Raw genomic sequence first — 27,855 nt, 5'->3', positions numbered from 1 at the left:
CAGCACGGTCGGCTGGCGCCGGGCTGTAAGGGATACAGCGCTGTAACACAGATAGGGGGCTGGAGGAGAAGCTAATTGGTCACACTTCCCCGGTCAGGAAGAGTCTCACTTCATCCACCGGGAGAGGAAAGCGTAATGCAGTGATAAAAGTGTGACAATTTCCTTCACGCAACTTCATTACAGGAAGTCGTCCTCGGGGACAAGAGGAGATTGTAATTGAAACAGTTTTTTTTCTGAGGCCACTGATCCAAAGCCAGAACAATTTTTATTTCCTCAGACAGAATTGTCAAATAATTTTTTATTTTCTTTAACAGTGGCATTCCCAGTCTGGGAAGACCAGAGACCAGACAGTTTTGTATTAAATAAGTATGTTGTTTCTATGGAGGGCCGTAGATGCCATATATCTAATTCTTTCTATATGTTGTTTCTTTCTGATCTTGGAAAAATAATGTAACGACTTCCTTATAGCGATGACAGCATAACAAATCTTTTTATGATCATAAGAAAACTTCTTCAGTCAAGACCACAAAATACCAAGAAGTGTTTGACGTTGCCTTTAAAAACAACCCGTGCAAGCATTTTCTGATCTGGTGCTCCAACAGACAAAATCATTACATATGACCATTACAAAAATCGCTATGGTTAAGATTTGTTCAGGCTCAGGCTCTTTAGAGAAAGATTGCGGTCATGGTTGAAAAGAAAACCATCGCTGACGGTAGACAGGATGTGAGAAGTGGTCCTTCATGTCAAAGTCAAACGACTAAATAATGACACCTTTCCGTACTCGTTGCCTGTATCTATTATCTGACTTAAAAAGAAGAACCACTAATACAATTTTTTATGATAAAGGCACAATAAAGTACATCCTGTTCTCACTACCTGAGATCGGCTATGAAGTTCGGGGATGTGTCCCCTTCAAAATGTTCTTGCCCCCGTTGCTGAAAATGTCTGTGCTCATCAATGTTGAGTGGTGTGAAGATTTCATGTGGAAATGTCACACTTTAAAAGAGAAAAGGTCCTCTCGTACAAAACACGGAGACTGTTTGCCTCTGCCCCACGCAGGTTTGTCCTATTATGTTACCTTATGAATAATGAATGCTGCTCAGTTGGTGATAGGATCCACCCAGTGAACTCGGCGTGAAACTGAGAACTTCATTCACATCACACGCCGACATTCTGAACACAAACGAGGAGCCCCGCTCGCTCTCAGAGCATCATCACAATTGCGGTGAAGTGACATTTTGACCAAACTGCGCTGATCTGGCTTTGAAATGTCGCTCCGAGCCAAATCCCACACAGACCTGCAGACGGTTGGGACGTCCTCGTTAGACGACAGCCTGTACAAGTCTTTCTCCATGAGCAGCAGTAACGTTAACAGAGGCAGACGGTTCGGGAACGGGACAGCGGAAGAGGTCAAAGGTCTCTCCAGGCCGTCCAGGAGGCCTGTGCGGGTGGTCAGGCCGGTCAGCGCCATCAGCTCCAACGGCTCCTTCCTCCAGATCAACCATCTGCAAGGAGAGCTGGTCAGAAAGAGGAAGGTAAGGAGGTAGAGAGGGGGAGTGGAGGTGTGTTGGATCAAGCATCCTCAGAGATGGTTTCACTAATGACCCGAAGGAAAAATATTGTATTCCCAGAGTCATTTCAGAGGGCTGATAATACAACAAAACTCTATCCGTCATGAACGCTACAGGAATATTCAATACCGCAGAACCAATAGAAGAGAAAAGAACTGGAACTAATTAACCAGTTAAACGGATTACAAGGAGAACATCGTTACAGTAAACAAAAAAGGCCTTCCTCTATATGTTTTCAATCAAATACAGCAATATTTCCAGATCTTAGTTGATGGAAATAATGTGAGCACAAGCAGAAACAACAGAGCTTTTAGTTACCGTTGCTTGCTTTGAAAAGTAACATCAGTAACATCAGTGTAGATGTCCTTAAATATGGTGAGAAAAAATAGAAATTTGAACACCTACACTTGACAACTGGACAGCTGATGAAGATCATGCGATCGAGCTCCAGAACAACTACTTTCTCACTTAACTAAATCACTTAAAATGCCCAACTTTGAGCCTCAGCTTAGTGAATTTAGGTCCCAGGTTTAAATCAAAAGATGACATTATCTGAAATGGTAAAAGTGATCAATTATTTGCTGTGATAAGCGTGAAAAAATGTACATTGACGGTTGGAATGAGGAATTTCTTACCGGCACCAGTCTGTCTCCTGAAGTCCACGTTTTTTTGTTTTTTTTGTGTAATCCATCACTGAGTCATTGTCCTCAGGAATGCGAGGATCTGAGAAAAGAAAACAAGTACTTATCAAATGAAATCCACATGGAGCGGATTATGATGCGCACAGAGAGCGAGCTGACCATGAGGAATCTCCGGAACCTGAACCAGGAGCTGCAGGGTCAAGTCAAAGAGGTACACTCCGACACTGGCATCACTCAAGAGATAAGGAAGCTGCTCCTGAGCACTAATGAAAAGAAGACATACTGTAGGTCTTCATGAATAAAAATGTATTTGACTTTTAGGAAAGAATTGATTGACCTTTTTAAAACTCATCAAGTTTGGCACTTGATGCAATGAAAGCAACATATATACATAAATAAATAAATATATATAAAAGCTATATGAGACGTTTGACAGCCTTTAATATCAACTGAACAACTGAGTTTTGGGGATTTTACCTTCTCTGCCCTGCTGATATTTCTCTCACCATGTTCCCATTCTGCACCAGATAAATTATTTTACGACACATGACCAACCTGCAATATTTGAATTATCAATACAGCCCTGCCACATAAAGACGGAGGCAATAGTGTAATTGCTGTAAACAAATGAGACTATTACCACGGCAGCTGCTTCTGCATTTTATATTGTGTGAAAGCAGAACAGATTTCACCAAAAAATCTGCCCTCACTATGCGTGTAGATGCACAGCTATCTCTTATAAATGTGTAGCCCGAGGTGAGATAACCCTGATGACGTCACTGTGACATCCACAGAAGACATATACAGCTGTTTTCACAGGTACAGAATAGTACATGACTAGTAAACTGACTTTAATACCTTTAATTTTTTGAGTTATTAGCAAGATTTTCAATTTATACATAGTCTCATTTGATGGTAGTAATCTTACATACATGTAGTAGGAGTTTCATGTAGTACCATTAACCTATATCCATTCATGTCACATAGTAGCTCACTGCGGACCCTGATCCTGACTCTGAGTGGTTGGACTCGTGTTACATCTAGAAACAAAGCCAGGCCTCTTCTGTTTCCTGACCAAGTCACTACAGTGTACTCCCACCTCTCTCTCTGACCCCCATCAGCTGAAGCTGAAGCTGTATCAGAGCCAGCAGAGGGCGACGTTGTGCTCGCGAGCAGCCGGTGAGGCGGAGGAGTCCAGAGGGGATGCGGAGAAGAGCAGGGCCCTGGCTGAGGCCCGGGCCCTCGGGTGTCAGAGGGAGAGGCAGGCGGCGGAGGCTGACAGGAGCCGCCTGAGTGAAGAACTGCAGCAGCTTAAAAAAGAGGTACACACACAGGTTGACACAGGTGTTGTCAGCTGATCTGCACACTCACCTATAAACCACTCAGAGACACAGAGATAATTAGAGGCAGCAATTAGCATCACTATAGTACAACATGTAATGTATACGCTCCATCAGGGTGGGGTGTTGCACCGAATGTAACTTCATCCCAAATTTCAGCAGTTAGTGTTTCTCTTTTACCAGCAAGTTATACAGTAGTTGTAGAACTGAGGCATGGTGGGTTAACTTATCCACTGCAAGGACAGCATGTGCTTCTGTGTCTTCATAGCATGAAAGAGTATATACAGAACTTCTGAAAATCTAAATGTTGCATTAGAATTAATTCTGGTTTTTGTACTATGAATATGTGTTGAAACAAAATACATTATATCTAACACACTGTGAATATCACCATAAAGTGCATTTAAAGGGTTCTATATTTTTCTTATTGTCAACAAATCGGATGAAAACACCAAACACAACAATTAACTGATGCTGCCAACAAGTATTATCTGTATATCCAAAGCCTGATATGTCTTATTCTGTGCCATAGTGCTCTATTTGTTGTCCTAAAACTATTAAAAACACATCAATGAGCCACACTGTGGCACTAATATTCCTTCAGTTGGGCACAGTTTTTGGGTCTGTCCCACATGCTGCTGGAAATACTCACTAGAGTACCAAATGTGTATTAATCTGCCACTGAAAATAGTCCCAAACAAACGCACTATTTCCTGCTGTTTGAGAAGCGTTTTCTAAAAACTACAGTGCCCAGCTCTCTCAGGAACTTACTTTGCCTATTCCAAAACTTTTATCTTTATTTTTAACTTTGTGCTCCATTTTATTGAGATTCATGTCTTCAGTTGGAACAAATCGGCTCGGGGTTGAGTGCAACAGACAGGGTAGGAAAGTTTGGAAAGTCTTTTCATGGGGTTTGTAGACAAGAAGAAAAATATAGAATGATGCCAGCCTTATCCTTCCAAAACAACACAAGTTGACCAAAGCGCTGTATAATTTTCAAAGAGGCACAAGTGTAAGAACAAGCAACAGAGATATAGAACACACACAAGGACATAGCAGGTAAGATCCTAAAGCTAAAAAAAGGCCTTTAAGGTGGGATTCAAAGGTTTCAATTGTGGGGGCACGAATAATAATAAGCTGGAGAGAGTTCACAGTCAAGGGGCCACAACTGCGAAGGGGGTTCCCCTTTGCATTTCAGAAGTGTAACAGCCAACAGCTTTGGGCCAGAGGACCTCACAGACCCAGATGAGACCTGAGGGTTTAAATGGTCTGAAATGTAACACAGGATGCTGCATGCCAACTTTCTGCATGGGATGAGAGGAAAGACTTAACAAATACTGAAATAAATGATGGTAAATCATTATCATTTGTATAAATATATGTTGATGAGCAGAGCGATGAACTTCAGATGACATCTCTTTAACCAGAATGAATGTGGATCATTTTAGTGCAGTTTTCCAATAGAGTTCCCTCTCTCTGTCACCAGCATCAATATCCCTGAATCAGCCAGGGCATAAACAGGATATGACTGAATTGATTCAATTATGACCTGTGACATTCATTTTGGCGTCCGCCTGTTCTTTCTGTAGCACACTGATCTGCAGCTTTTACAAGCACAAACAGAGACGAGCGTCTTTGAAACCAAGCTGAAGCTGGACCGGGTGTCTGGGGAGAAACAGGCCCTGCTGCAGGAGAACAGGAGCCTGGAGGGAGACAGGGATGACCTCCGACACAAGCTGAGACAGATCACAGAGGAAAATGTCCAAATTAAAGAGAGGTGGGTATGTTTCATGGGCACCTGGCTGTGTACCAAAAGGACATTTTGGGACGTTAAAGCTGCAATAAGCAAGAATTTTATAAAAACATACAATTTAACAGGATACAATATCCCACACCCACTCACTGAGATGTTTCAGATGCACCTTATTTCTCTAATTCTGCCTTCAGGTATGGTCATTCATAAAGAATAAGTGAGTCAGGCAGCAGAAATTTGGACCAATTTGAGCCTTGATATTGCAGAAAAACAAAGGATGATTAAAAGGCATTAAAACGGTCAAGGAGAGAAGAAACTAAAACATGAATGAATTGTTTGCAGAGTAAGAAAAATCTTTCAATTAGCAGCCAACTTCATAACATGGGCTTATAAAGTTGTTATGGCTAACTTGCTAGTTAGCAAACAATTTCCTAATTACACATCAAGAAGACACAACGCAACATTACCACTCATTTGCAGTCACATATTGCCTGTTTAACAGTCACAAAGAGTGTGCTGAGGTTTGAAAGAAAGATACAACGGTGTGTTATCTGCATAACAATGATAAGAAATATCCCTGGAGTGACTAAATAGGCCCAAGGATAGAGCCCTGGTGTACACCAAACCTCAGCTGGACATGTGAGGTTTCAAACTCTTTGCTATAGCAATGTATTTACCTGAAAATAAAGAGGAGAAGTCAGTTATACTAATAAATAATAACACTTACAGTTTCATCTGTGCTTTACAAACAAGTGTTTATTTTGTAAATTATAATGCTTAAATGATGTAAATCATCATTGATAGTAGTGTGAAATCCTGCTGTTGCATTACAGCAGCACCACAACACATTATTCAGCTGTGTCAGCTTGAATTAGAATTTAAAACCCTTAAAAATGTCATTTCAGTGTGCATGTACTCTATTATTAGAGAAGGTCAAGGTTTTTGACTAAATCATATCTTTTGGAAACTAATCAGGCCTCAGTCAGAACAATGTGAACTGCTGACATGTGACAGTCGACTTCAGGGCCAAACATGCTGAAGGGAAGTGGCAACAATGTCGAGGAGGGATATTTTAGGTTCACATAAAGCAAGGTTGAATGTCAAACCTGATTTTCTTATCAACAAAGAATAGTGTGGGAATGTACTCCGCCTATAGGACGCAGTAAATCAACACATAGCAAAGAACTATGTAACTGTATGACAAACCACCATGAGAAGAACTCACTTTAACAAGAAGAAGAAGAAGGTCATTTCTTATGTTTTGAGGTCTTTCGGACAATTTGGTTGAAATACATCTTGTGCTTCCATTCTGGGTCACCCAGCGCTGCATCATGCATCAACTGCAACAGTGCTTGAGCTCTATTTAACCTCTCATTTTTTACAATAATGAGAAAGGACATATTTTCTTCTGCTGGGTGTAAAACTGGGAGCATAAATTGTAACATTAGAAGAAGATCAGATCAGATGAACGGCTGCACACCTAATCTAAACAGTGTTCGCCACAAAGCAGATGGCACTGCTAAAAACAAGAGGAAGAAGATCAGGAGCACCAAGACTTATCATCTTGGCCATTGCTAGATAAAAAGGGGTGAGGGAAGCGGAAGTGAAGAAGAAGAATTAAAAGGAGAAGACGAAGATGGATGCCGGAGAAGAGAAGGGCTGTTTGGTTCTAAGACATATGGTGGATTTTTAAAAGGCTGCACAAAGTAAAACCCAGTTAAATCACACTTCTTCACCATCCTTTGGACGTGAGTATAGGTGGTCTCTGTGCAGTGTCTGGTGATTCTTCAAAGCACAAATGAGGGGGGTTACTCAGTCCAGATGTGCTTAGTCAGTAAATCCAAACACACTTTGTGACTGGGTGGTAAAGGTACACCAAAGAGGCTTAAATTTCCTTCTTAATTAGCTTATCACTTTGATTTTCTGGCTGATATTTCGTTTGTTTTTGTATCCACATGGAAGTTAAATGACTGATTTTCATTTTCATTTCAGGCAAGCAAGTGTGGTAAAGACGTACATATCACTTTAAAAACACAAGACGAGTTTGCACTGAAGTTCTTTGCAAAGTAGAAGTCACAAGATTAGAAAAAAAAGAGGAGATAAAAATGGAAAGGAAATGAGTACGTTTAAGCACAAATATAACAGCAAAAAAAATAAGAGTGAGTTTGTCAAACTACGTGGAAATGGACAATTTCTCTGCAGTCCGGCTGTAAAAGTGGGATATTTTGGGATGTAATTTCAGTCTTGCGTTCACAGTGAGATGAATTCGAGGCGCAGAGCGATGGCGGCGGAGGAGGAGAGCAAAAAGGCCAATCAGGCTCAGCGGGAGGCCGAGGCCGAGAGGCGTCTGGCAGAGAAGGAGAGGCAGGAGAGGACGGCTGAGTGTCTCAGCTGGAGGGAGAAGCACCAGGAGTTAGCCGACAGGTTCAGAGCTGAGGAGGACATGAGGGCTCTGAGGCAGAACAAAGCAGTAAGAAAGCATCCATGTTCATCACCCCACGTTACCATTGAACAGGTAGAAAACACCGTACGCCGGTGCCCTCTGAAGGAGACAAGACACCAAAGTCTTGTATGTACAATGACGTTGTTGCACTGTGATATAAACATCAGCAAATAGCAGAAGTTAAAAGTTGAAAATAAGATAAAATAATCTGCTTGCAAAGACTACCACGCAACAAGGGCGAATGACGTGCTTCCATTAAAACAACAAATTAAAAATATGTGTGTGTTTCTTCCATACTTTTTTGTATTTTTAAAACTGATTCCAAGTCTGTGGTACGTTTGTTTTCCAACAGTGTCAAGCCAACATCAAGAGTTATCTCCTCTGCATGACAGAGAGCGATCAGAGGGTTAAAATTCTCAAAAACCAAGACGGCGCCCCAAGAAACTTTACGGTGAGATGACTCTACAGCCGTGTTCATGAAGATATCTAATAACGTATGATGCTGCACATGCATTTGTTCTTGAGGTAGATCTTTGAGTGTTTAAGACAACATCAGTGGACGTTTGAAGGAAAGCAACCAGCTCTCTCGTGTCATATGATTTTGTTCAGGAGGGAGACCCCGTGTACATCTCCACCCCCGAGTCCAGTCCTGAGGAGCCTGAAAGGAGTTCATCCAGGTAACGCTGCTGCCACCAGGGGGCCATAAAAACATGAGGGATATGAGGTTTTCATCTGACAAAATATGAGGTCCTTTTATCGTTAGTCTCATCCTGTTTTGCACAGGATAAATACACTATAAAAAGTACAGTATGTGCTTATCATCTCATCCTTGAAATGACTCTGATGTCTTGTTTGTAGAAAAATGAGAGAAGAAAAAACATTATTACAAAGACAAAACGGTGAAAGGTCAATTTAACTTAAAGGATTTTCCACCAAACTCTTTCTGTTGCAGTTTAAATGAACAATAACTCATTTCTTAATCAATCTTCGACCAATCAAGGACCATGTTGAGGGTCTCTGCCCCACACACGGGGAGGGATCTGGGCCCGAGTCACTTTGACGAGCTGCCGGCCTTCGGAGGGGAGCGACCTGACTCTGCCCCCCAACGCAGAAGCAGGAAGGTGGTGGAATACTTCTGGATCCCCACAGACCAGGAGTAGACGACAGTTAACAGAGAAGAGTGAAACCTGCCTTGCTTTGGTCATGACAGCAGGCAGAGGAGACTCCCTCCAGACCCGGGTCCACCCTCCCAACATGCCAGCCTGCAACCTATCCACCAGCAGTCGGACATCTTTCCCAGTTTCCATACTGAGCTGGGATCCATCTCAAAAACTAACCTCCTACTTCTTCTTTACATTTTACTCGTCTCAATAGTTCACATTTTGAGTTTTAATATCAAGTGCTTTTAAACTACTTTCATGGTTTTGTTTGAGGACATTCAAGGACTCATAACGGCATGTTTGTAGGTGTTTGAATGTTTTGCTCAACATTAAAAAGGTAACATCTGTATTCCAGACTCAGCTCTTGGTTTTCACTTACAGTTCAATGAAAAGGTTTTGCGATACATTAATAAATGCTCGTTCCTATCTCCACTACTTCCCACATGCTCTTCAGCAAGGCATCACAGGTCCAGGTGCTTCAGTGGAGCTGCAGAAGAAGAATCGGATTGTGTTCATCTCGTATGTGAAAGTGTGTAACAAAGCATTTCGATGCCGAGTTACACAAATGTCAAGACCATCAGTGTAAATAAAGGTGAGAAATCGTTTTGGTGCTCATGTACTGGACTTTATTGACATTAAAGCAATAGAGGCGCACAATAATTTTGAATACCTTTACAATATGATCCAAATCCATTGCCTTATACATAAACATGGCTCTTGTAAGCATAATTCTTGGATAAAAGTTGATGTTTTTCCATCATTTCTTTTTCATTAAGCGGTTACTTATTTCGGTCATCTAAAAAGGGCTTGCTTATATTTTGTGAATTAAAAATAAAAATTAAAAAAAATCAGGCCATGTATCATTTTCCATGTTGAGCAATCAAAATAAAAACAGGCCACATTCACGCTGTCACTCCGAAGTCTGGGCGAGACGGGACTTTGAAAGCCCACCTTTTAACAGGTACATTTCTCGAGGACGCGGAGCAGTCAAATTAATAAAAACAAGCTCTTTCGTTCTTAAATATTAATACTTGTAAACCATGTGAAGCTTTGTAGGAAAAGTCTGCTTCAAGAAATTTATTGTGCAATTAGGCCAGGACTAAATCAAATACTTCAGCATGTGCTCGGGCTCTAGGTTCTTCATAGATTTCATTATCCCAGCACAAAAACTACTAACAAAAGCCCATCTAACTAAGAGGTAGAAACACAGGCAACTTTGAAACGTTACGGCGGCACACCAATGATTACAACTTTTTTTTAAAATATTGTAACATTTGGAGGATTATGAGTATTGCAACCACTCATGTCATAAAAGTCAACAAAGAGGGGCCGATAACAGAGAGGGGAATCTCCTGATGGGGAGAAACAAATAAAAGGTTGGCTTTTAGGTCGACTAAACACGCACTTTAATTCATTTTTAATGTTTATTTGCTGACTTTGCTTCGCACTCACTTCAGTGGGCCCTCTCGCCACTCATCACACTTTCTGCAAACAGAGGCTGAATGTCACATATTGTCTTTGATTTTCACTGTGTGGACAAATCTGCAGCCTGCCTGGTGATTTTAAATCCCCTCTGCTAATAAGGATCACATGAGCGTGATGAAAGGACGTCCAGGCTGGGCCCTTGCAGAAGATCACAACGCAGGCCAACAAGAGCTTTTGTTAACGGCCTTATGCTTTTGGCTAGCATTAACGGAGAGGACCACTAATTTGACTAATTTAGGGGGAAATCCTACACGTTCTTTAAATAAAGCAGTTTCCTAGTAGGGAAGGTTCAAATCAGTAAAAATTAAGTGGAAATGAAAAACATGCAATACAGTGAAAAAAAAAATGTTACAAACTTAATACAGTCAGAGCAAAAAGAAGGAAAAAAAAACACCACATGATTGAGCCACTCCAGAATTCATGTAGTTGATCAGGACACAGATCCAAAATCAAACATCCATTAGGCAACAGATCAAATAATGCTTCTCAGCCTATCGTCACGGTACAGGTGGTAACACATGAGGCGCTACAGGTACAAGCTTTCGGTTTATATTCGCAAGACAGAAGCAGCTGAGTGCCACGTGGTAGTGGTTAAATTAAGCATGGAGTTTAATAAAGGAAAGGCGACTGTAATGATAAGATAAGGTCGATCTTCTACACCATGATGCTTCTGCTTGGTTTCTCAATCTGCTTCGTCCTCCGACTCCTCCTCCTCCGCCGTCTCCAGCCAGGTGAGCCACTGGTTGACCTGTAAAACAAAGTGACGGACTCAAGTCAATACAATCACTCAATGTTAATGAATAGCGGAGGATATTCAGTCACTCAAATTAAAAGGCCATTTCTTTTCTTGAGATCGATCCCGTTGCTGCAGACGTGCGAGAACTGCAAACGGACTGCGATGGCATTACTGTACCTGGAACAAAGCTTTTCCTTTTCCAGGGAATTCTTGGGTAATGTCTTCTTTCCATGCAAGGAAGGCTTCTTCTTCAATGATCTCCATGTCGTAGAAGTTGACAAAGTAGCGCAGCAGCATGCCTTCGTGGAAAGATTTAAAAAAAAAAAAAAAAAGCGTTAATTACTGATTCCACTAAAAAAACACAACACAAGCAGATTTTGTTCTACTAGCTATGTATGATCCAAACCATGACTCGTTGCTTCAGTAACAAACGTGCCTATCAAAGAAAATGTGTATTTTTGTCATAGTTTTAGCCACGGCTGCCGTACTTGTAACTGCAGACAGCACAGCCCAACAGATACTCCAGGAGAGTACCAGTATCGGAGTTTTTAAAATGTCGATAATGACGTACTGCAAAGTCTTGCGATTTATTGGCTGACGTGTGCACCGATACCGATATATTTGCAATAGGTTAATAACTGTACCTTTAGGGAACCCGCTGGCGTTGCAGTGCACCTGCAGGGCGTAGAGAGCGCTGACCTGCAGCTCGGTATGGTCGTGCAGGAACTTCTGCATGACGGGCTTGAAGGCCAGCAGCAGCTGTTTCTCCTGCTCCAGCTGCTCTTTGGAGGGGGCCGCCAGCTGCTCGTCGCACTCCACCATGCACAGCTCCTGGGAGATGTACTGGAGGAAACTGGGAAAAGACCAGGAGACAACGGTCAATTACATTAAAGGCTCTCTCATACGAAGTCAGGTCATTTCCAATATGCGGTGCATTTTTTTGAATTTATACACCTTTGCAGTAAATAAACCAGCACCATGACGTCAGCCTCCTCCTGTATACCTTTGTGTGCCAAAAAACAGAACTGTCTGATTTGCCTAATCTGAGAGCTACAATGATTTAGCGATTATTCAACAGTTAGAAAATTAACTGCCATTTATTCTGAAAATCAATTAATCATTGAAGAAATGTCTCAAACAAAAATGTTTTATATCACTGTAAACTGAGTATCTTTGAGTTTTGAACTGTTTGTCAAATACAACACAAAATGACATTTTACAGATGGAACGATTAATCAATGAAATAATGGGCAGATGAATCGATAAGAAAAATAGTTTGTTGCAGCCCTAAGCAGAGGGAATGCAAATGATGCACTGCAGGTTCAGTTCCTGGGGCTATTATAAAAAAAACACAAGCCAGTTTTCTTTTCATGTTTTTATGCTTAAATGTTTATCAATTAAGTGATCAAACATTCTAAGAAAATATAAAATCTTCCAAATAAAAAGTATCTAAACATTGGACTTAAATTAAGAAGGCTGGAGGTTTCATGCACGTAACTGTAGAAACGTCTACAGAATATGTGCTGTATATGTACCTGGTCATGAGGATGTTGACGAAGCCTTTGTCAGTGTGAAGCTTGGGAGAGATGTTGTCTTTAATCCACTTGTAGATGGACTGTGGAGAGGGGTCTGCCTTGATCTGCTTCAGCAGCTCCTTCTCAAGCTTCAGCAGCGGGAACAGGAAGCTCAGGCCCTTCCCCTCCAGGATCTCCAGCATGCGGTCTTTGTTCTGATCGATTTCTGCCAAGAAGAACAAGTCAGTTATTCAGGGGGGGGGTCACAGTGGTAACACCTGTTGCTATTTGGGCAGAGGGGTGGGATGTTTCTGCCTGTAGAAATACCTGGGAGCATCTTCTGCATGTTGACCTTGCTCTGCTGGAAGAGGTCGGTGAGCCACTCTCGGTCCTTCAGCTTGGCCGTCTGTTGCAGGCAGAGCAGGAAGAGGGGGAAGTGGGTGCCGTTCTCCAGGGGGTGAGCCAGCTCCGCCACACTCACCAGCTCTGCGATGATGGCCCGAGCCGCAAACTGGGCCAGGTAGGACTTCACCAGGGGCACGTCCAGCTCGATCTTAGGGCACTGGTCCAGGACGTTGAGGAAAGCCTGCAAACGTGGGAAGAAAAGCCAGAGCGTGAATAACGCTGCAGCCCTCTTCTGGGATCCTCAGTGACAAATGTGTTAGGATCAATTACAGCAACCTCTGTTTGTTTCCTCCCCTTTTAAGCAAATCCCTGAGATATTTTGCTGGATTTAACAGAATCAACTATTTCTAGTAGAGGCCAGTAACTGTTACTGTAACCCGGTGCCATTATGTCTTTGTAATTCATAAACTTTAACTGTTTACTCGTGATAGAAAATGAACGTGTACCTGCATGAAGTTCTCTCCAGTGATGAGGCCCTCGGTGCGGAGTGTGTGGATCAGAGTGCTGGCGTGCTCCTTGTCCTCATCAGGTCGGTCCAGGGAACACACGATGATCTTACTCAGCATCTCTGGCAGGAAGTGCTTAGGAGCCCTCATCTCTCGCACGCCGCTCACAGCCTCAGTCAGGTTCTTACTGTTCAAGTACTCAGTCATGATCGCCTCCTGAAGTGGAAGTGGAAGATTTAAGAGCAGAGAAACAAGCTGTGCCCAGTTTGATCAACAAATATCAAACACGAAAGGTGAGCTGTACTCTCCACTGCTGCGGCCACTCAGATATGGAGGTTATGTTTCTGGTTCCAGTTGTTTTGGTTAGCAGAATGCTAATCTGCTGTTCGTGGACCAATCGCAACTCAGAAGAGCAACTTTTAAAAGATAAGCTGCCAATAATTCTCTACTGATCTGACTTTCTTGTGGTTTTCAAAGAAAAAACTCATTACTCCCATTTTAATTGCATTATTAAACTTTTGGCACACAGTACCTTCTTCAGGATGGGTTTGGGGAGGTTTTTTCAATGTTGGTGCAGCAGTGAAAACTGAATAATATACCATTTCGTTTTGCCTACCGTCATTTTAAGCAGTTCCTCCCTGGCAGGAGGTGGTTTCTTGTTTGTCTTCTGAGGTTTCTCTTGGATGGGCGGAGGGTTGGTCTTCAGGCCAAGCTGTGGAGGCTGAGACAAAACGTCATGTGAGTATCACACAGATATAGAAACCATAACATATTACGATGACTGGGTTTGGACAGGCTTCTTCCCCCCTTTCATGTGCTAGTTGTCATAAAATCATTGTTTTCCCTCAAACCTTACATCTTTAACACAGATCTGTATTCTGTAACTGTTCCAGCTCTTATCTATGTTTATGTTTGTTAAAATAATTTAGTGGCTAACTGTGAGAAGAGATTGCCTCTTACCTGTCCCAGAGGGGGGGTTTGAGTGCGAGGGGGCTGGGCGCTGGGAGGCATCATGGTGGGGATCTGGGGCTGGAGCTTGGGTACCTGGTTCTTGTTGAGGAGGAATGACTGAGCAGGCCTGAGGCTGATCTGTGGGACCATGAAGCGTCATGAACACAGAACATACAATAGGATCAGTCATGTTCTTTAAAGAAATCAAGAAATCTGCATATCAGCTAAATCCATGCCCTCATATCTCATAATCGCAGTCAGCGGACCGGCTACCAGTTTGAAGAAAAGAGGAGAGGAGCGGAGAAGGGACAGGAAAGACGGAGATCAAAGGCAGAGTAAGAGGTAGAAGACAGACTGGTAGCAGGTTGTGTTCCTCAGAATAACGCGTCTTTTTATAATCACCGGGCATTACAGGTAGGACTGCACGATACAGCCAATAATGCTAGTGTGAAGATACCTTGTGCAGTATGTTATCTGGCTCTCTGCACCACGGAGCCCGATATTTCCACTTTATTAAATGTAATCATAATGCTATGATGTTTCCATATCCTGCAACCGAGCTACAACTAGTTTAGTTACCTCATCTGCATTGAGCTGTCCTTTCTTGCTGAATCGTGGAGGCATGTCCTTGGACTGGACCTGCTGCTGGGCCATATGGTTCTGGTTCTGGTTGAGGAAATGCTGGTTCTGAACCTGTTGAAAGTCACATGGGAATAGAGGATCACTTTTTTTTTTTTTTTTTTAACTTTGACCTCAGGATTTGTAGAGAGACATCAACCACTGTGAGCCTGACTAATATCTGTTTCCAATGTTTAAAAGGATTACCTGGTTGGACTTAACAAAAGACTTTGGCCCCATGTCAAACTGTGACTGTGGTGGAGGGGCGATGTGACCACCGTGGCCGTTGAAGAGCGGGTTGGTGCGATGGCGTCCCATAGTGGGCGAGTACCTATCCTGAATAACCCCCGGGCCAGTTCCAATCCCACTGCCTGTGAAAACAAAGTCCAGAGATGATGTTGGTACATAGAGGAGTGGGTCCAAGTGACAGAAACATTGGATTATTATATGAAATGGCCCCCTCAAGATGGTAAAAAAAAAATGAAACAACCATTTTGAATCACTTTTAGCTCATCATTTTGTGCATTTGTGCATATTCTAAGGTAAATTAAATGTTTATGGAGCTTTATAATGCCAACTGAGTCCAGTTTTAACACTGACAACATGAAAATGAAACCATGATGAGATGTGGCTACACAGCTCATTTACCACCTTCTAAAACCCATACCTGGCATCTGTCCAAACATGTCGGCCAATCCCCCGAGTGTCTCCCTGTCCAGTTTCACTCTGTTGGGCATGAAGGGGCTTTCCAGAAAGAAGTCCATCCTCATCCCCTGAGACATGGGTGCTGGTATGAAAACACCCAAATCCTACAGGAACACAGAACAGAGCTGGTGTCATTAAATTGTCCAATAACGCGGCTACAAGTCTAACCCAGAACTCAACTTGAATTTCTAACATTAACTTTTAAGGGCTCCATACTAAACTACATTATTGCTATCATGTTACATCCTGTGCATTCTTTGCCAGGACTCAGTCCTGCTGACTCACTCCTCGTTGCTTGCTGACGAGCAGTAAGTGCTTTGTAAGGGAACAAGGGTTATAATTTAACAAGTTTATTTATGGAGCCCTTTAACTGATGTTGGACATTAATTACAATTCATCCCAAAATGTGGGCTATCTAAACAATGAGCACCGTAATTTCACCTGACTCACTTTCACTGCATCCTGACGGATCTGGTTAATCGTCTTTGGTCCGTTGTCGATGAAAGCCTTGCGGGGGACCCAGTTGTTTTCTCGCAGTTCCACTGTGTCTTGCAGCAGGAAGCGGATCCTAGCGGGCAACTCCTTGTTGTTCATTAAGGATCGCATACGGCCAAAGTACTGATCCATTAAAGACTGGAGAAAGGATGGGGAGAGGAGGGAGAGAGTGAGGACAGGCAGAGCTGGTACATACAGCTTTACGTGGACCTGAAATGACCAGACCGGACCACAAAAAAAGGAACAGAGAAAACAGGCCGGTCGAGTTTAAAAAAAACAAAAAAAAAAACAACCTTCCAAGCTAAACCCAAAATGAAAGGAGTCTGGTTTCCATTTAACCCCCTGGTAATCGAAGAGAAATTGTGAGGTCTTTACTAAAGCTTTTAGGGTTTTACTTCTGCATGCAACAGCATAAGAATAAGAATGAATATGACGTGTTGTTCCACAACACACAAAGCCATATACAGCCTCTCCATATGGTTATGGTGCCATGAAAGGCCGGTGCAGTTACCTTTGCTTTCTCATGGTCGAGTCTCGGCCCCACTGTCCTCATTATCTGACAGAGGCACTCCAGATCCTCCCCCATATCCTTGAGCTGGACTCTCTTCTTCTTTTCCAGAAGCTTCAGAGAAGATTAAGCAGAGGGGGAGTTATTCAAAGTACTGGTTTCATGAAAGTATGCAGTACTTCTTTTGATTCAAAAAAAAGTCAAAGGAGGTGAATTTCAAACACACAAACAAAACAAGAGAGAGTGCACGCACTGTTTTGATGCACTTATGAAGGATAGATTCGTGGATGAGGTCGAGTTTGCCAAGTTCCCCGATGAATTTAATGTTGCCAAGCATCTTGATCTTGGCAATGGAACGCTGCTCCTCCTCTTCAGAAGTAAGAGGGTTGTCATGCTTGTCATAGACTGATGTGAAAGGAGGAACAGAAGTTAGCAGTGCACAGGGTATGGTGAAATGAGCTACAGATACTGCACCTCTTACAAGACACACAAAGATAGAACTTACTTTCAACATTTCTGGTGCGGTTTTCAAATTCATCTTGAAGTTTGGAAATCAGCAGTCTTCTGAAGGTCTACAATAAAAAAAAAACCACATTGATTAGATGTAGCTCAACAAGAAATATCAAAGCAAAGAAAGTCAATAGAAGCATAGAGTACAAAAACTTGGCTGATGAATGATTTTCATTTTACAATTGAGTTGGAGGAGGTGTTAACAGCGACAACAAAATAATCATTAACAGAGAAGAGTGGTACTGATGGCTTTGTTATGGCCTGCTCGGCAGAATGGAAATGGCACTGGTGATATAAAAAGGAGGGGAACGTATAAAGTCAAGGCTTGAAAATGTATTGAACTCTCTAGCAGAATGTGAACAGCCACACTTACTGTGCTCTGCTTTTGGGATGTTTGGATCTCAGATGAAGGGCCATCAAAGTTTGGTGCGTCCTCTGCCAAGCGCAGACATAGCTGAGCATAGAGCGAGCTATACTTCGGCTCTTCTAGGGCTTTGTCTACAATCTAAACCACAGTGAGGGAGGAGAGGAGGGAGAAACCAGAGGGGGGCCACTCGGGTCATTAAAACGTGTAGTGTATGAGTCACCCAGAGCAGCCTGCCAAGACTGGATGAATAAATTTCCATTTAGCAGAGTACTAAAGAATGAAATGTATGCTTACCAGCAAGATGATTCCTTTAAGGACGAGTTTTGAATCTACGCCCACATTCAGGAGCTCAAGGCATAGCTTGTCAAACTTCTCAGGCGTGAGTTTGTTGAGTATGCTAGAAAAATAAAAACAAGAGGGGAAGGGAGAGGCAGCCAGATAAGGAAGTCAGTATGATTATGATAGGTTAACACATTGGCATGACATGATGTTATCAAAAACAAAAACAAATCCCATCCCAGCACTAGATTTGTGTGCTCTACTTAAAGTCAATACAAACACCTATTTTCTACACCCATGATCACCTTTATCTGACATTTAAAAAAGCATCTGTAAATGCCAAAATTAGGCGTAGGTAATTCTATAGTACTGATTATATAGAAATCTTATATTTGTCAGAAAAGAAATCTCCCCTAAAAAGCTGAACAGTGTCAGACCCATCAGAAAAACACAGGTTTATTCAGGGTTGCTGTGTCATTCAGACAGGGGTCTTAAAGTCACCAAGTAGCAAGACTACTGGTTTGAAGCTCAGTGTTTATTTCAAGTTAATGTTAAGTCAGACTCACTCAATCATTGTTTTATACGGCATTATGCAGGTTAGGTTAATCTTTCAAAATGTTTCCATCGACCATTGTATAATTCTACGCTGCCTGAGCAGTCATTCACACTTCTGGACGAAACTGAAGCATCCCTCAAGTTGTGCAGTGCAACACAGCCAATTAATAATGATTTATAAATCCACAGGCTTTGTTTACTAAATCTCATTATCCACATTGGCTTTCTCACTCTTTACTGCCGTTGTTTTTATTAAGAGCATAGCATTCTGCCAGTGTGTGAGTTCATTTTAGACACCTTGATTTTCTGATCATGAATTTAGAAAAGCATGTCCAGGATGATGAGGAGGGAGATCCAGAGGTTGCAGTTCAGCATAGAACATACTGGTTTCTGTAGGACTTTACCTTGATTTGATATATAATTTTAAAAAATGAGAAAACAGCAAAAATGTGATCTAAATCTTGCTTCATTGCTATACATTAAATAAACATGTACAGTCGTTTACTTCATTTCTCTGAACTCAGACTGCAGAGCCTAATGTGCGCCTCCTGCGGTAGCCACCAGCTAGCCAACATTCCTGAGGGAAACTCTGCCGTCTCTTCATCTTTTGTACTTGTAAACATCACTTGACATGGAGGGGAGCAGAGCTTAACTGCCTTTAGCAAAGCACATGCTATCTTAATGAACACTGTCTCTACTGAACACACAAAATCATCAACAATGCTGGAGCAGCAAAAAATCACGACACAATTGATAAACTTCCAAAATCCTGATCCAAAAGAGCATTTCAGGGAAGCTGAAATTTGATATTTCCTTTAAATGAACCCGTAACCTTTGTCCAAGACACTGTACCAAATTTCACCATAATTGTTCAAACATTCATTTAAATGTTGTAAGCCAAACCCCACACACTGTTGATATGATGCGTTTTGTAAATTTTGCAAGAATTGGACTCAACACAAGCCAAGGATAAAAAGAGGAGGTAGCAAAAATGAGGCCTTTTGTCTCTGGGGATGGATAATTAACTCTTCAAATATGCATACGGGCTTGAACCTTACCCCCTCACTTTCCTGAAGATTGCATCGTGTCGCTCTTTTTCGTTGCTGGAGTTGACATCTCGTCTAGTGCTTCGTGAAGGAACCCATCTCTGAACGCTTTGCCCTGGGGTTTTCCCCAGGAACTCGCTGTAGTACAGAGAGAGAGAGAGAGAGAGAGAGAGAGAGAGAGAGAGAGAGAGAGAGAGAGAGAGAGAGAGAGAGAGAGAGAGAGAGAGAGAGAGAGAGAGAGACTGAGTACCACAGAGTCTGATGACACCGTGGCTGGTACAGAAAGATACACAACTGCCCTTGCAATACAGTTTTTGTTCTAGCACAAAACCTAACTGCTTACATTACTTATTTTACAAGTGACTGCACACTCACACTACAAACGCTGCACTACCAGGCCTATCTATCTTACCAGTCCAACTCACACAGTAGGGCTGCAATAAGAAAAGAACCTCCTTTTGCCTCATCTTATTTCCTTCAAATAAAACTCAGGTGTTGGGTGGAAATAATAATCACCACAAGCAGTCAAAACTATTATTTTTGCACTAGTGTGAGTGCTTTGTTGCCAATGTAAGGCTCCTACACACTTTCCTCCTTTTTTACCCTTTGTTTTAAAAATTATCCCAGACTGCCTGGTTGGTAAACCTGCGTGCACTGACTGCAGTTGACTGACATCATGTAACAGGACTTCTGGGTATTCAAATCAAAAACTTCCTGGAATTTGGGCCCTCTTATCAAAAAAGCTGTCTATATATAGTCACTGGTGCCATAGCATTAATAATTAAGTCACTATACATTAAGTGTAAATGCCATATGACAAACCTGTTGCCGACAGTCTTGGGATAGTGCTGAGGTGCACCCCTACCACCTCCTCCCCCCGAAGAAGCACTGTAGAAGCAAACACAAGGAGGGGGAACACATTAGGTACATGCAACATTGCACAAGATAGGAATGAGTCTGCGTCTTTACCGCACAGGAAACAAGATTAATTGTACTGCTTATTCATTCAACCTTTATCTACGCTGATGACATTGAGGAACAAGTGAGATGAATTTACATTTTAAAATCCCCAATAATAATCTATAAGAATACAATAGAATCAGCCATAAAGATATAGAATGTCTTTATTAAATGTGTTATGAATTGAAATACTAACTAGGAGTATCCTTTGGTTTAGGACAACAATTTAAGTTTTATAACTGCAGGAAAAACAAGGTAAAATCTCTGTCAGTTATCAGAAAACCAATAAATCAGTAGAAAGTAGAAACTAAGTGGAAATAATGGCTTGGCCTTGCCAACACTTCATGACAAACATTGCATGATGGGTTTTCAATTGACTGTCACAATCAGTTGTTTGAGAGGCAGAGATGCAGCCTCAAGAAACAAAATACTCACATTTAGGAAAAGCAAAGCCAAAAGCAGTACATCTAAGGTGATGGTGTGTGCATTAGTGCACCATTCAGTCAACTGAGTGGAACAAAGCGCAGGAAAGTCTACCAGGAGCCTACCAAATAAATCCATTATTTGATAAGCATTCATTTGGTTTTCTGTTTTGTCACTTACAAGTTTTGCTGCGTCCACCTTTCATTAAGTAGAGGGGCAGTTTATTTTTTATTTTTCAACACGTTCAAATAAATCTTTTTGCTACACCTTTGTATTTTGCCACAGCTCTACAGTAGTTAGGGCTTTGTAACTGGCCTCTGTTTGATTCTTTTGAAAAATGTATTATTGATTAACCTAAGTTTGTGAGTTACTTTCATGATATTATTGCCAATTTCAATCAGCTTAATGTTACTTAACCTTCCCCTAAAAGGCTGTGCTGTAAGTCTAAATCATCAAAAACAACTTACACAGTGATCAGTAATGAAAATCACCATTCGTTTTCAGACATAATGCATAAAAGCTAGAGCAACATGCATGGTTTCATGTGCAGTGGAAAAGCAGAACAGGTCATTCTTCACAATGTCTGCTCTGCTGCAGCTGTTTGATCACAGACATGGTCTACTAATGCTAACATTGAAAACAACCATATGTGGAACCGCAAGTCAGTGGCTGGTGAGAGGGACTGATTATTTGTATATTCAGGACATCTGCAAGCCTTGTGAAGTTATATTCAAGGTATTTTTGATGATCAACACAACCAATCTGCCAACTGCCGAACACCATGTGAAAACAGAAATTTCTGGAACCCTCTGTAAAGGTGCATCCTAAAACTGCAACCATATAACCCCCAAACTGCCCTTTACATTGAACATACAGTATACCAGAGCATTTGAAGGCTCAATTTAGATACTTTAAACTTAATTCAGGATGCGAGACATCCTGTTTGCGGTGACTCTCAATACTGGGTGCGTGCTGCCACCACCAATATACAACCAACAGGACAGAAATCCTCTTAAGGCTCATTATGTCTACCCAACCCCCCTTTTCAAAAGGTTTTACAAAGAGAAGTGTCTGACAGCCATTTTGAGCCTTCCCACATCCTGCTTTGTTCTTAAGGCCGGAAGTCCCTGCCCAAAATGCTAGCAGAGGGCTAACCATGGAAAAAAAATAAAAGGATTCCCATGTTGGTATTTCCTGTTGAGGCTTTGCTTTATTACCTGAAACGAGAAGCACCCCCTTCTGCAATCACACTCTCCACTTTGGCGGCTTGACAATGAAGAATACTCAAAAGAATAAGAATAATAGGAAGGGATGGGGAAAACGGTGCTGAGGAAGAGAAAAGGGAGTGCAATTAGTAACTGCATGGGGGTTGGGGAAAACAAGGTTTACTCAGACATCATCATTAGCAATAACGTTCTTAACCAGACATTACACAGGGCAGATTATAGCGAACATTATCTATGGACAACGTCAGTTAGCCAACTTAGCTTGATAAACAGTTCAGTAGCAAGGTCTTTGTTATACAGGCCTTGCCACAAACGAAAAATCTAGTTATCAAAACAACCCTGTTTCAAACGTTGAAGCAAATTATAAACACGACACCTTACACACTACAAATGTATTAGCTGACTGTTGATGTGCGTGCACGGCACAATGACATCAAATGCCAAAGCGTAGAAATGTGTGCTCGTCTTTTGCTCTGCTACAACAAAGCAAAGGTGCGTCAGCTAACCGGCTAACGCTAACGTTATACGCTAACGTTTACTAATTAGCTAGCTAGGTTGCTAAATCCATAAGTTAGCTAGCTACGTCACGATGTTAGGGAGATGTTTGACGATACCACGTTAGAGTATCATTGTTTTGTACAATTTACAAAAGCTTCAATAGGTCGTGCAACCTAATGTGAAAAGAAATGTTTGCAGTTACGTTGGAATAGTGTTGCTGACTGATCCGAAATGCTTTGTGTTGGTTTGCTGTTCAGATTGAAAACAGAAAGAGTCTGCAGACCCAATGTTAACAGCACACCGTGATGCAGTGAAATTGGGCAGGGCAGCGTGGTTAGCCGCTAATGTTTCCAGTCGGCTGTGCTTGTATCGCCATCCCATCATGGCTTAACAGAAGGACTTAACTCAAGGATGTAAGGCCAGCTTTGAAGTGATCCTGGCCCGAATCCCATGTAATGGAACACTTGTCACAATCACATGACATTTAAACGATGCATTGCTATGTTTATTTTCGTGTAAATACTAGTTAAGAGTAGCTAGGCGACGACGCCATTTTCTACTTGAATGTAAATCAGCTGAGCCATCGGCAAGCTAGCCTATCTGCCGGCTCCTAAACTAATATGCTATAGTTAGCTTAAACAAGCTGATGTTAGACGCTAGTATCTTAGCTTGCTAGCTAGCAGAAGCCATTTTGGATGAGCCGGTGCAGTTTTGTAAGGGAGAAAAATCTGCCTTACCTTTACCAAAGCAACTTCAGTTTTATATTGTTGTGTGACTACCAAAGAAGAAATAAGACAGTTGTAAAAGAAATGCGGGTTATGCGACGGATATCAGGAGAGCTAAAAGCAGAAAGATGACCGCACAAACACACACATCAATCCCCTGCTTGCAGCCTGGCTTGTTTCCGTTAGCTAGCTGGTAGGGATCTCAACGGCTTGATGGGGACAGAAAAGTCACCGATTTGCATTGGTCACGTATTTTGTTGCCGTGTCAATCCTGGCCAATCACAAGAAAGATATGTTTTTAAGGCGTTTCCAGTAACACAAGTCATCCAATGAGAAGCATCTTGAACCAAAACAGGGCGCCTCCTTTAGTTGATTGACACACAGTTTAACATCTGCAGCGCATGAAAGGATATTGGTTATTTGTTCAAATTAATGGAGATAAAGGCATTAAATTATTAAGTACGAAATCAGTTATTAATTTTACTATCATTAAAAGTACAGGAAAATTCTTAATAAAGAAGTATGAACATTACATAAACATAATGAATTCAGAATGTATCACAAAAATTAAAGTGAAGATTCTTGAAACAGGTGTATATTTATTGATACAGGTGAAATAGTTTTTAAATAAAGATTATTGACCAAAGAACACTAACACATATAAATACCATGTTAACCATATATATAAATATATATGTCTCAGGGTTCAGGTTGCCAGAGGCTGCAAGTGACACATTTACTTATTTTTATATATCGTTTTTTAAATCAATGTACACAAACTCAACTTTAATATAATAACAGGATTATGACTTCTGATGGATGCAGCGTCACATGACCTTCTGTTCAGGAACTCAACCACCCTGCTACCTCAGTGCTGAGAATCTACTGTCCACTTCCAATCCCAGTCCAGTCTTGAACAGTTATAACTGACTTCATTTTTACTTCATCCACAACTGTCAGGTTTGGAGTCCCGTCAGCCCAAGCCAAGGGCAAACTGCAGCACATCACTCAGTCTGCTGAGAAGGGCATGGGTCATGATCTGCTCTTCTCCGTGCAGCCAGGAAAATAATTGGGGACCTGCATCACCTCGGCACACCAAAACTCTCCCTGGCACTTCCAGCTAATCAACCCGCCACCTCTCCACCTTTCCTGCTGCACTGTTGCCAAGAAAACACAAAAGGTTCCCACAAAAGGACAAGAAGCAAGAAATAAAATGGTTTTGTGGAATCAGCTGAACATAATATTTAATCCTTAAAATTTGATTAACTGTCATTTAGTGTAAATCTTTCTTATTTTTCAGATCTGGGTCTAATGTCTCTACAACGGCAGTGTATCATTGTAGTGGGGTCTTTAGAAAATTGATCTAAATGCAAATTTTAACAAACATAATTGCTGGGATTCATATAAGATGGCGTGCTGAAGTTTCAAAAGAATTATCATGTTCATTTAAAACCATGGATCTGTAGCAGTCTCTTTTTCCACTCAGAGTGTATGAAGGTTTCTCATTCCAAACCAACAGTACAGCATCTGATTTCAGTAATTAGCTTCCCCCTCTCTTGTTCAAGGTGAAATGAGCTGGTGTAACGTTTGGTTGAAGGAAACCCTGCAGTTATGTTTTCAGCAGGTTAATAGAAGGGTGGAGAGAAAAACAACCACTAAGATGAACATGACTAAGGAAGGTGACTTGTGACAGTGAACACGTGGGGCGACCAAATAGAGCAATAACAATATTTATAATAGACAGTGAGAAGACACAAAGAAAAAAATAAGTGAAGTAAAACAAAAATGGCTGAACATCTTGTTGTAGCATCTATAAAATAACGCAGAACACCAGAACTGTTCTGGCACTGAACTGTAACATAATATGGATAACCTAAAAAATCAGACTTGCAGGTATGCGCACGACAGCGAGGAAACAACCCGCCCACAGCAACAGCTAAACTCACTCACTCACACATACACAAACAGTGTGGCATGGGGGTTCGATCCCGGTCATGTCTAAGTGTCCTTGAGCAAGTTGCTCCAGATGGAGACCAGCACCTTTCATGGCAGCATGGTCGCCACTGGTGTGTGAAACGCTATATAAGTGAGACCATTTACCATTTTTTTAGTGTTTCCATCACTTCAGAGGACATTACATTGACTTACATTCATTTCCTGGAGACTTATCCCCAAAAGGAAGGCGAGTCCCCACAACGTGACTGTGTAAACAGATTTATGTCCCCACAACATGAGTAATACAAGGCCACACACACACACACATGCACACTAAATGACGGTAAAGAGAGTAACCCTTTTTCTTGCATAAAGGATCCCAGATTTATGAGCCAATCAGGTTAGATCTGGAGGGAAAGCTGTTTCAATTCGTTCAAAATACAATCAGTACAAATGCTCTGCAGCCAATACTAAATTTGTGAGTAAACTATATCAACTGAAGACCATAAGAGTTGGTTAAAAGCTCTGTCAAAGGTTAGTAGCTACCTTTACCTTTTTTCGCTTCAGAGAGCAGGATTTGACTCAACTCTATGGTCATTTAAGCTCATAGTTAGTGGTGTGTAAGTGTTATTATGTCCACTCGTTCCCATTATTTTGTCCACCCACTGGGTATAAGCCTCACAAAGGTGGCAACAATACGGAAAAAAATATGGAGGTCAAGGAAATTGAGGGTAGGGTGCGGATGTTCAGGGTCCGCTCCTTTCTTTCCTTTAGTTTTTGTCATTTGAGAATGTATATGCATTATATAAAATGTACAAAAGAGCATTTTTTCCCACCCTAAATGAATTGCATCTTGATGGTCATACAGTATTTACAGAGGACGTGACCTTGGGGTCTTCAGTGGTAGTTGTAGTAGTAGTGGTGGTGGTATTATGTCCACCCTCTTTAGATTGATACACAGCTGAACAAGAAAAGCAATTAATTTGATTTTTGAGATAAATGGATGGAACAGAACACAATTTGCTTTAAACTGTACCAGTAGTCGATAGCAGTACAGGGGTGTCGTGTTGCACTTAAACACAGTTCAGTCAACTTTCCACTAGAGGGCAGAATGAGCCCTTCAGTTGAGATGAAAGACTTCAAATAGGTTCAATGACTTCTGCTGCTCTGTCGCTAGGATGCATTAGGATGCACTCTCAGTCCAGATCTCTCCTAAATCCTTTTACCTTCCCCTATCATAACCACTGACTTCAAACCCCGCAGACAAAATAAAACACCTGTGTGCCGTACCCTTGACAACACTATCACGTTGTTCTCTCTAACCTCTTTATATCTCTCTCTCTCTCTCTTCATTGTTCTCCACACTTCCTCCAGGAAAACTTTCATCTTGCAGGTCTGCAGTAACCCTTCTTATTGCTTTATGAGGATAAAGATCTCTGACCCAATTAGCTGTCTTTATTAAATAACAGCCCACTGGCCCCCATTTAAACCACCAGCCAACTCTCACACCAGCCTCAACTCCTCCTTTTGTGTTTTTAAAGTACAAAGTGATTACAGATTTAATTAGCTGAGGACCTTGCTTCCATATCCGTGATGATATTTGTGCAGTGTTTGGAGATAGAGGCCTCAGCTGTGTGATGATAACTTGCAGGGGAAATGAAAAAAAAAAAGGTTGGGCTGTAGTTGTCAGAGACTAAATCCACACTTTCAGGTAATTTTCATAAAAATCACCATCCACACTGAATCACCCATCAATAGGAGAACCGCTAAATCTCTTAGTTCTCTTTCAGTCAGCAAACTACTAATCTGTGAATCTCTGCTGAAAACAGCGGACATGCACATAGCTCCGTTTATACTACATTGGGTGTCTGCATGCGCAGGAGTATCCATATGGTCCATGCGGTCACAACCTTTGGGCCGCACAGAGGTCCTTCGCAGATGTCATGCACATGGAAATAGGGACGGGAACTACGGCTCTTTGAAGGAAGCCAGATCTTTAGGCCCCATTTCTTTCCGAGAGTCATTAAAAAAAAAAACAGCTCACAATATGATTCTTTTTTTTTTAGGGGGTGGGGGTTAGGAGCTTCATCTGCAAAATAATCACTAGGATAAGGGTAAGATTTGGATCAGATTCAAATGTAGACATCCCACCAATAAACTTCAATTTCGCATGTGTGGACGAGGTTTAGCAGCACAAAATGACTTGTATTGCCAGACCTAATGTCAATGATCTGCATTGTAAACATTACACAAGGTGACACCATATCTGTCTACTACTTTGAATTTACCCTCTGTATGAAATGTGTTATTTAAATAAAGTTGCCTTGCTTTGAATGCAATTCTGGCTGCTTCTCACTGTTCACATTAAGGGGTAGAATAGTTTATTCTCCTTAAAGCAACATTATGGAACTATTTTACCTTAGAGTAACAATAAATGGTGCACTGACTTATAATAGGGAGAATGGCGCCTCTTTCAAATCCCATTTCACACCCTGAACGACTGTTCTTGCACTAACTTGGGTTTAGCAGGTACGACCTCCCACGAGAAGCACACCAC

At 41.6% G+C, this 27,855-nt stretch overlaps 1 protein-coding gene and 1 non-coding gene across 2 annotated transcripts; both read right to left on the bottom strand.

Moving 5' to 3' along the window:
* Positions 1-9,514: 9,514 nt before the first annotated feature.
* On the bottom strand, positions 9,515-22,232 carry eif4g2b (eukaryotic translation initiation factor 4, gamma 2b). The gene is made up of 20 exons (XM_070907629.1): positions 22,132-22,232; positions 20,354-20,419; positions 19,544-19,669; positions 17,946-18,048; positions 17,658-17,789; positions 17,280-17,346; positions 17,028-17,179; positions 16,778-16,888; positions 16,222-16,404; positions 15,734-15,875; positions 15,274-15,437; positions 15,028-15,141; positions 14,458-14,586; positions 14,114-14,209; positions 13,498-13,713; positions 12,974-13,232; positions 12,668-12,872; positions 11,777-11,985; positions 11,310-11,431; positions 9,515-11,144 (listed from the first exon to the last, which is right to left on the bottom strand). Exons 7-20 carry the CDS (start codon positions 17,109-17,111, stop codon positions 11,079-11,081), a joined length of 2,100 nt encoding a protein of 699 aa, XP_070763730.1. The 5' UTR covers positions 17,112-17,179; positions 17,280-17,346; positions 17,658-17,789; positions 17,946-18,048; positions 19,544-19,669; positions 20,354-20,419; positions 22,132-22,232; the 3' UTR covers positions 9,515-11,078.
* Positions 14,681-14,857, bottom strand: LOC139287205 (small nucleolar RNA SNORD97). Its single transcript, XR_011597410.1, has one exon. It is a non-coding gene; the product is annotated as a small nucleolar RNA SNORD97 (small nucleolar RNA).
* Positions 22,233-27,855: the final 5,623 nt, after the last annotated feature.

The sequence above is a fragment of the Enoplosus armatus genome, chromosome 6 (genome assembly GCF_043641665.1).
Source record: "Enoplosus armatus isolate fEnoArm2 chromosome 6, fEnoArm2.hap1, whole genome shotgun sequence".
In the NCBI taxonomy this organism is placed as follows: Eukaryota; Metazoa; Chordata; class Actinopteri; order Centrarchiformes; family Enoplosidae; genus Enoplosus; species Enoplosus armatus.
The sequence above is the reverse complement of the archived record's forward strand: the minus strand, read 5'-3'. Positions and strand labels throughout refer to the sequence as shown.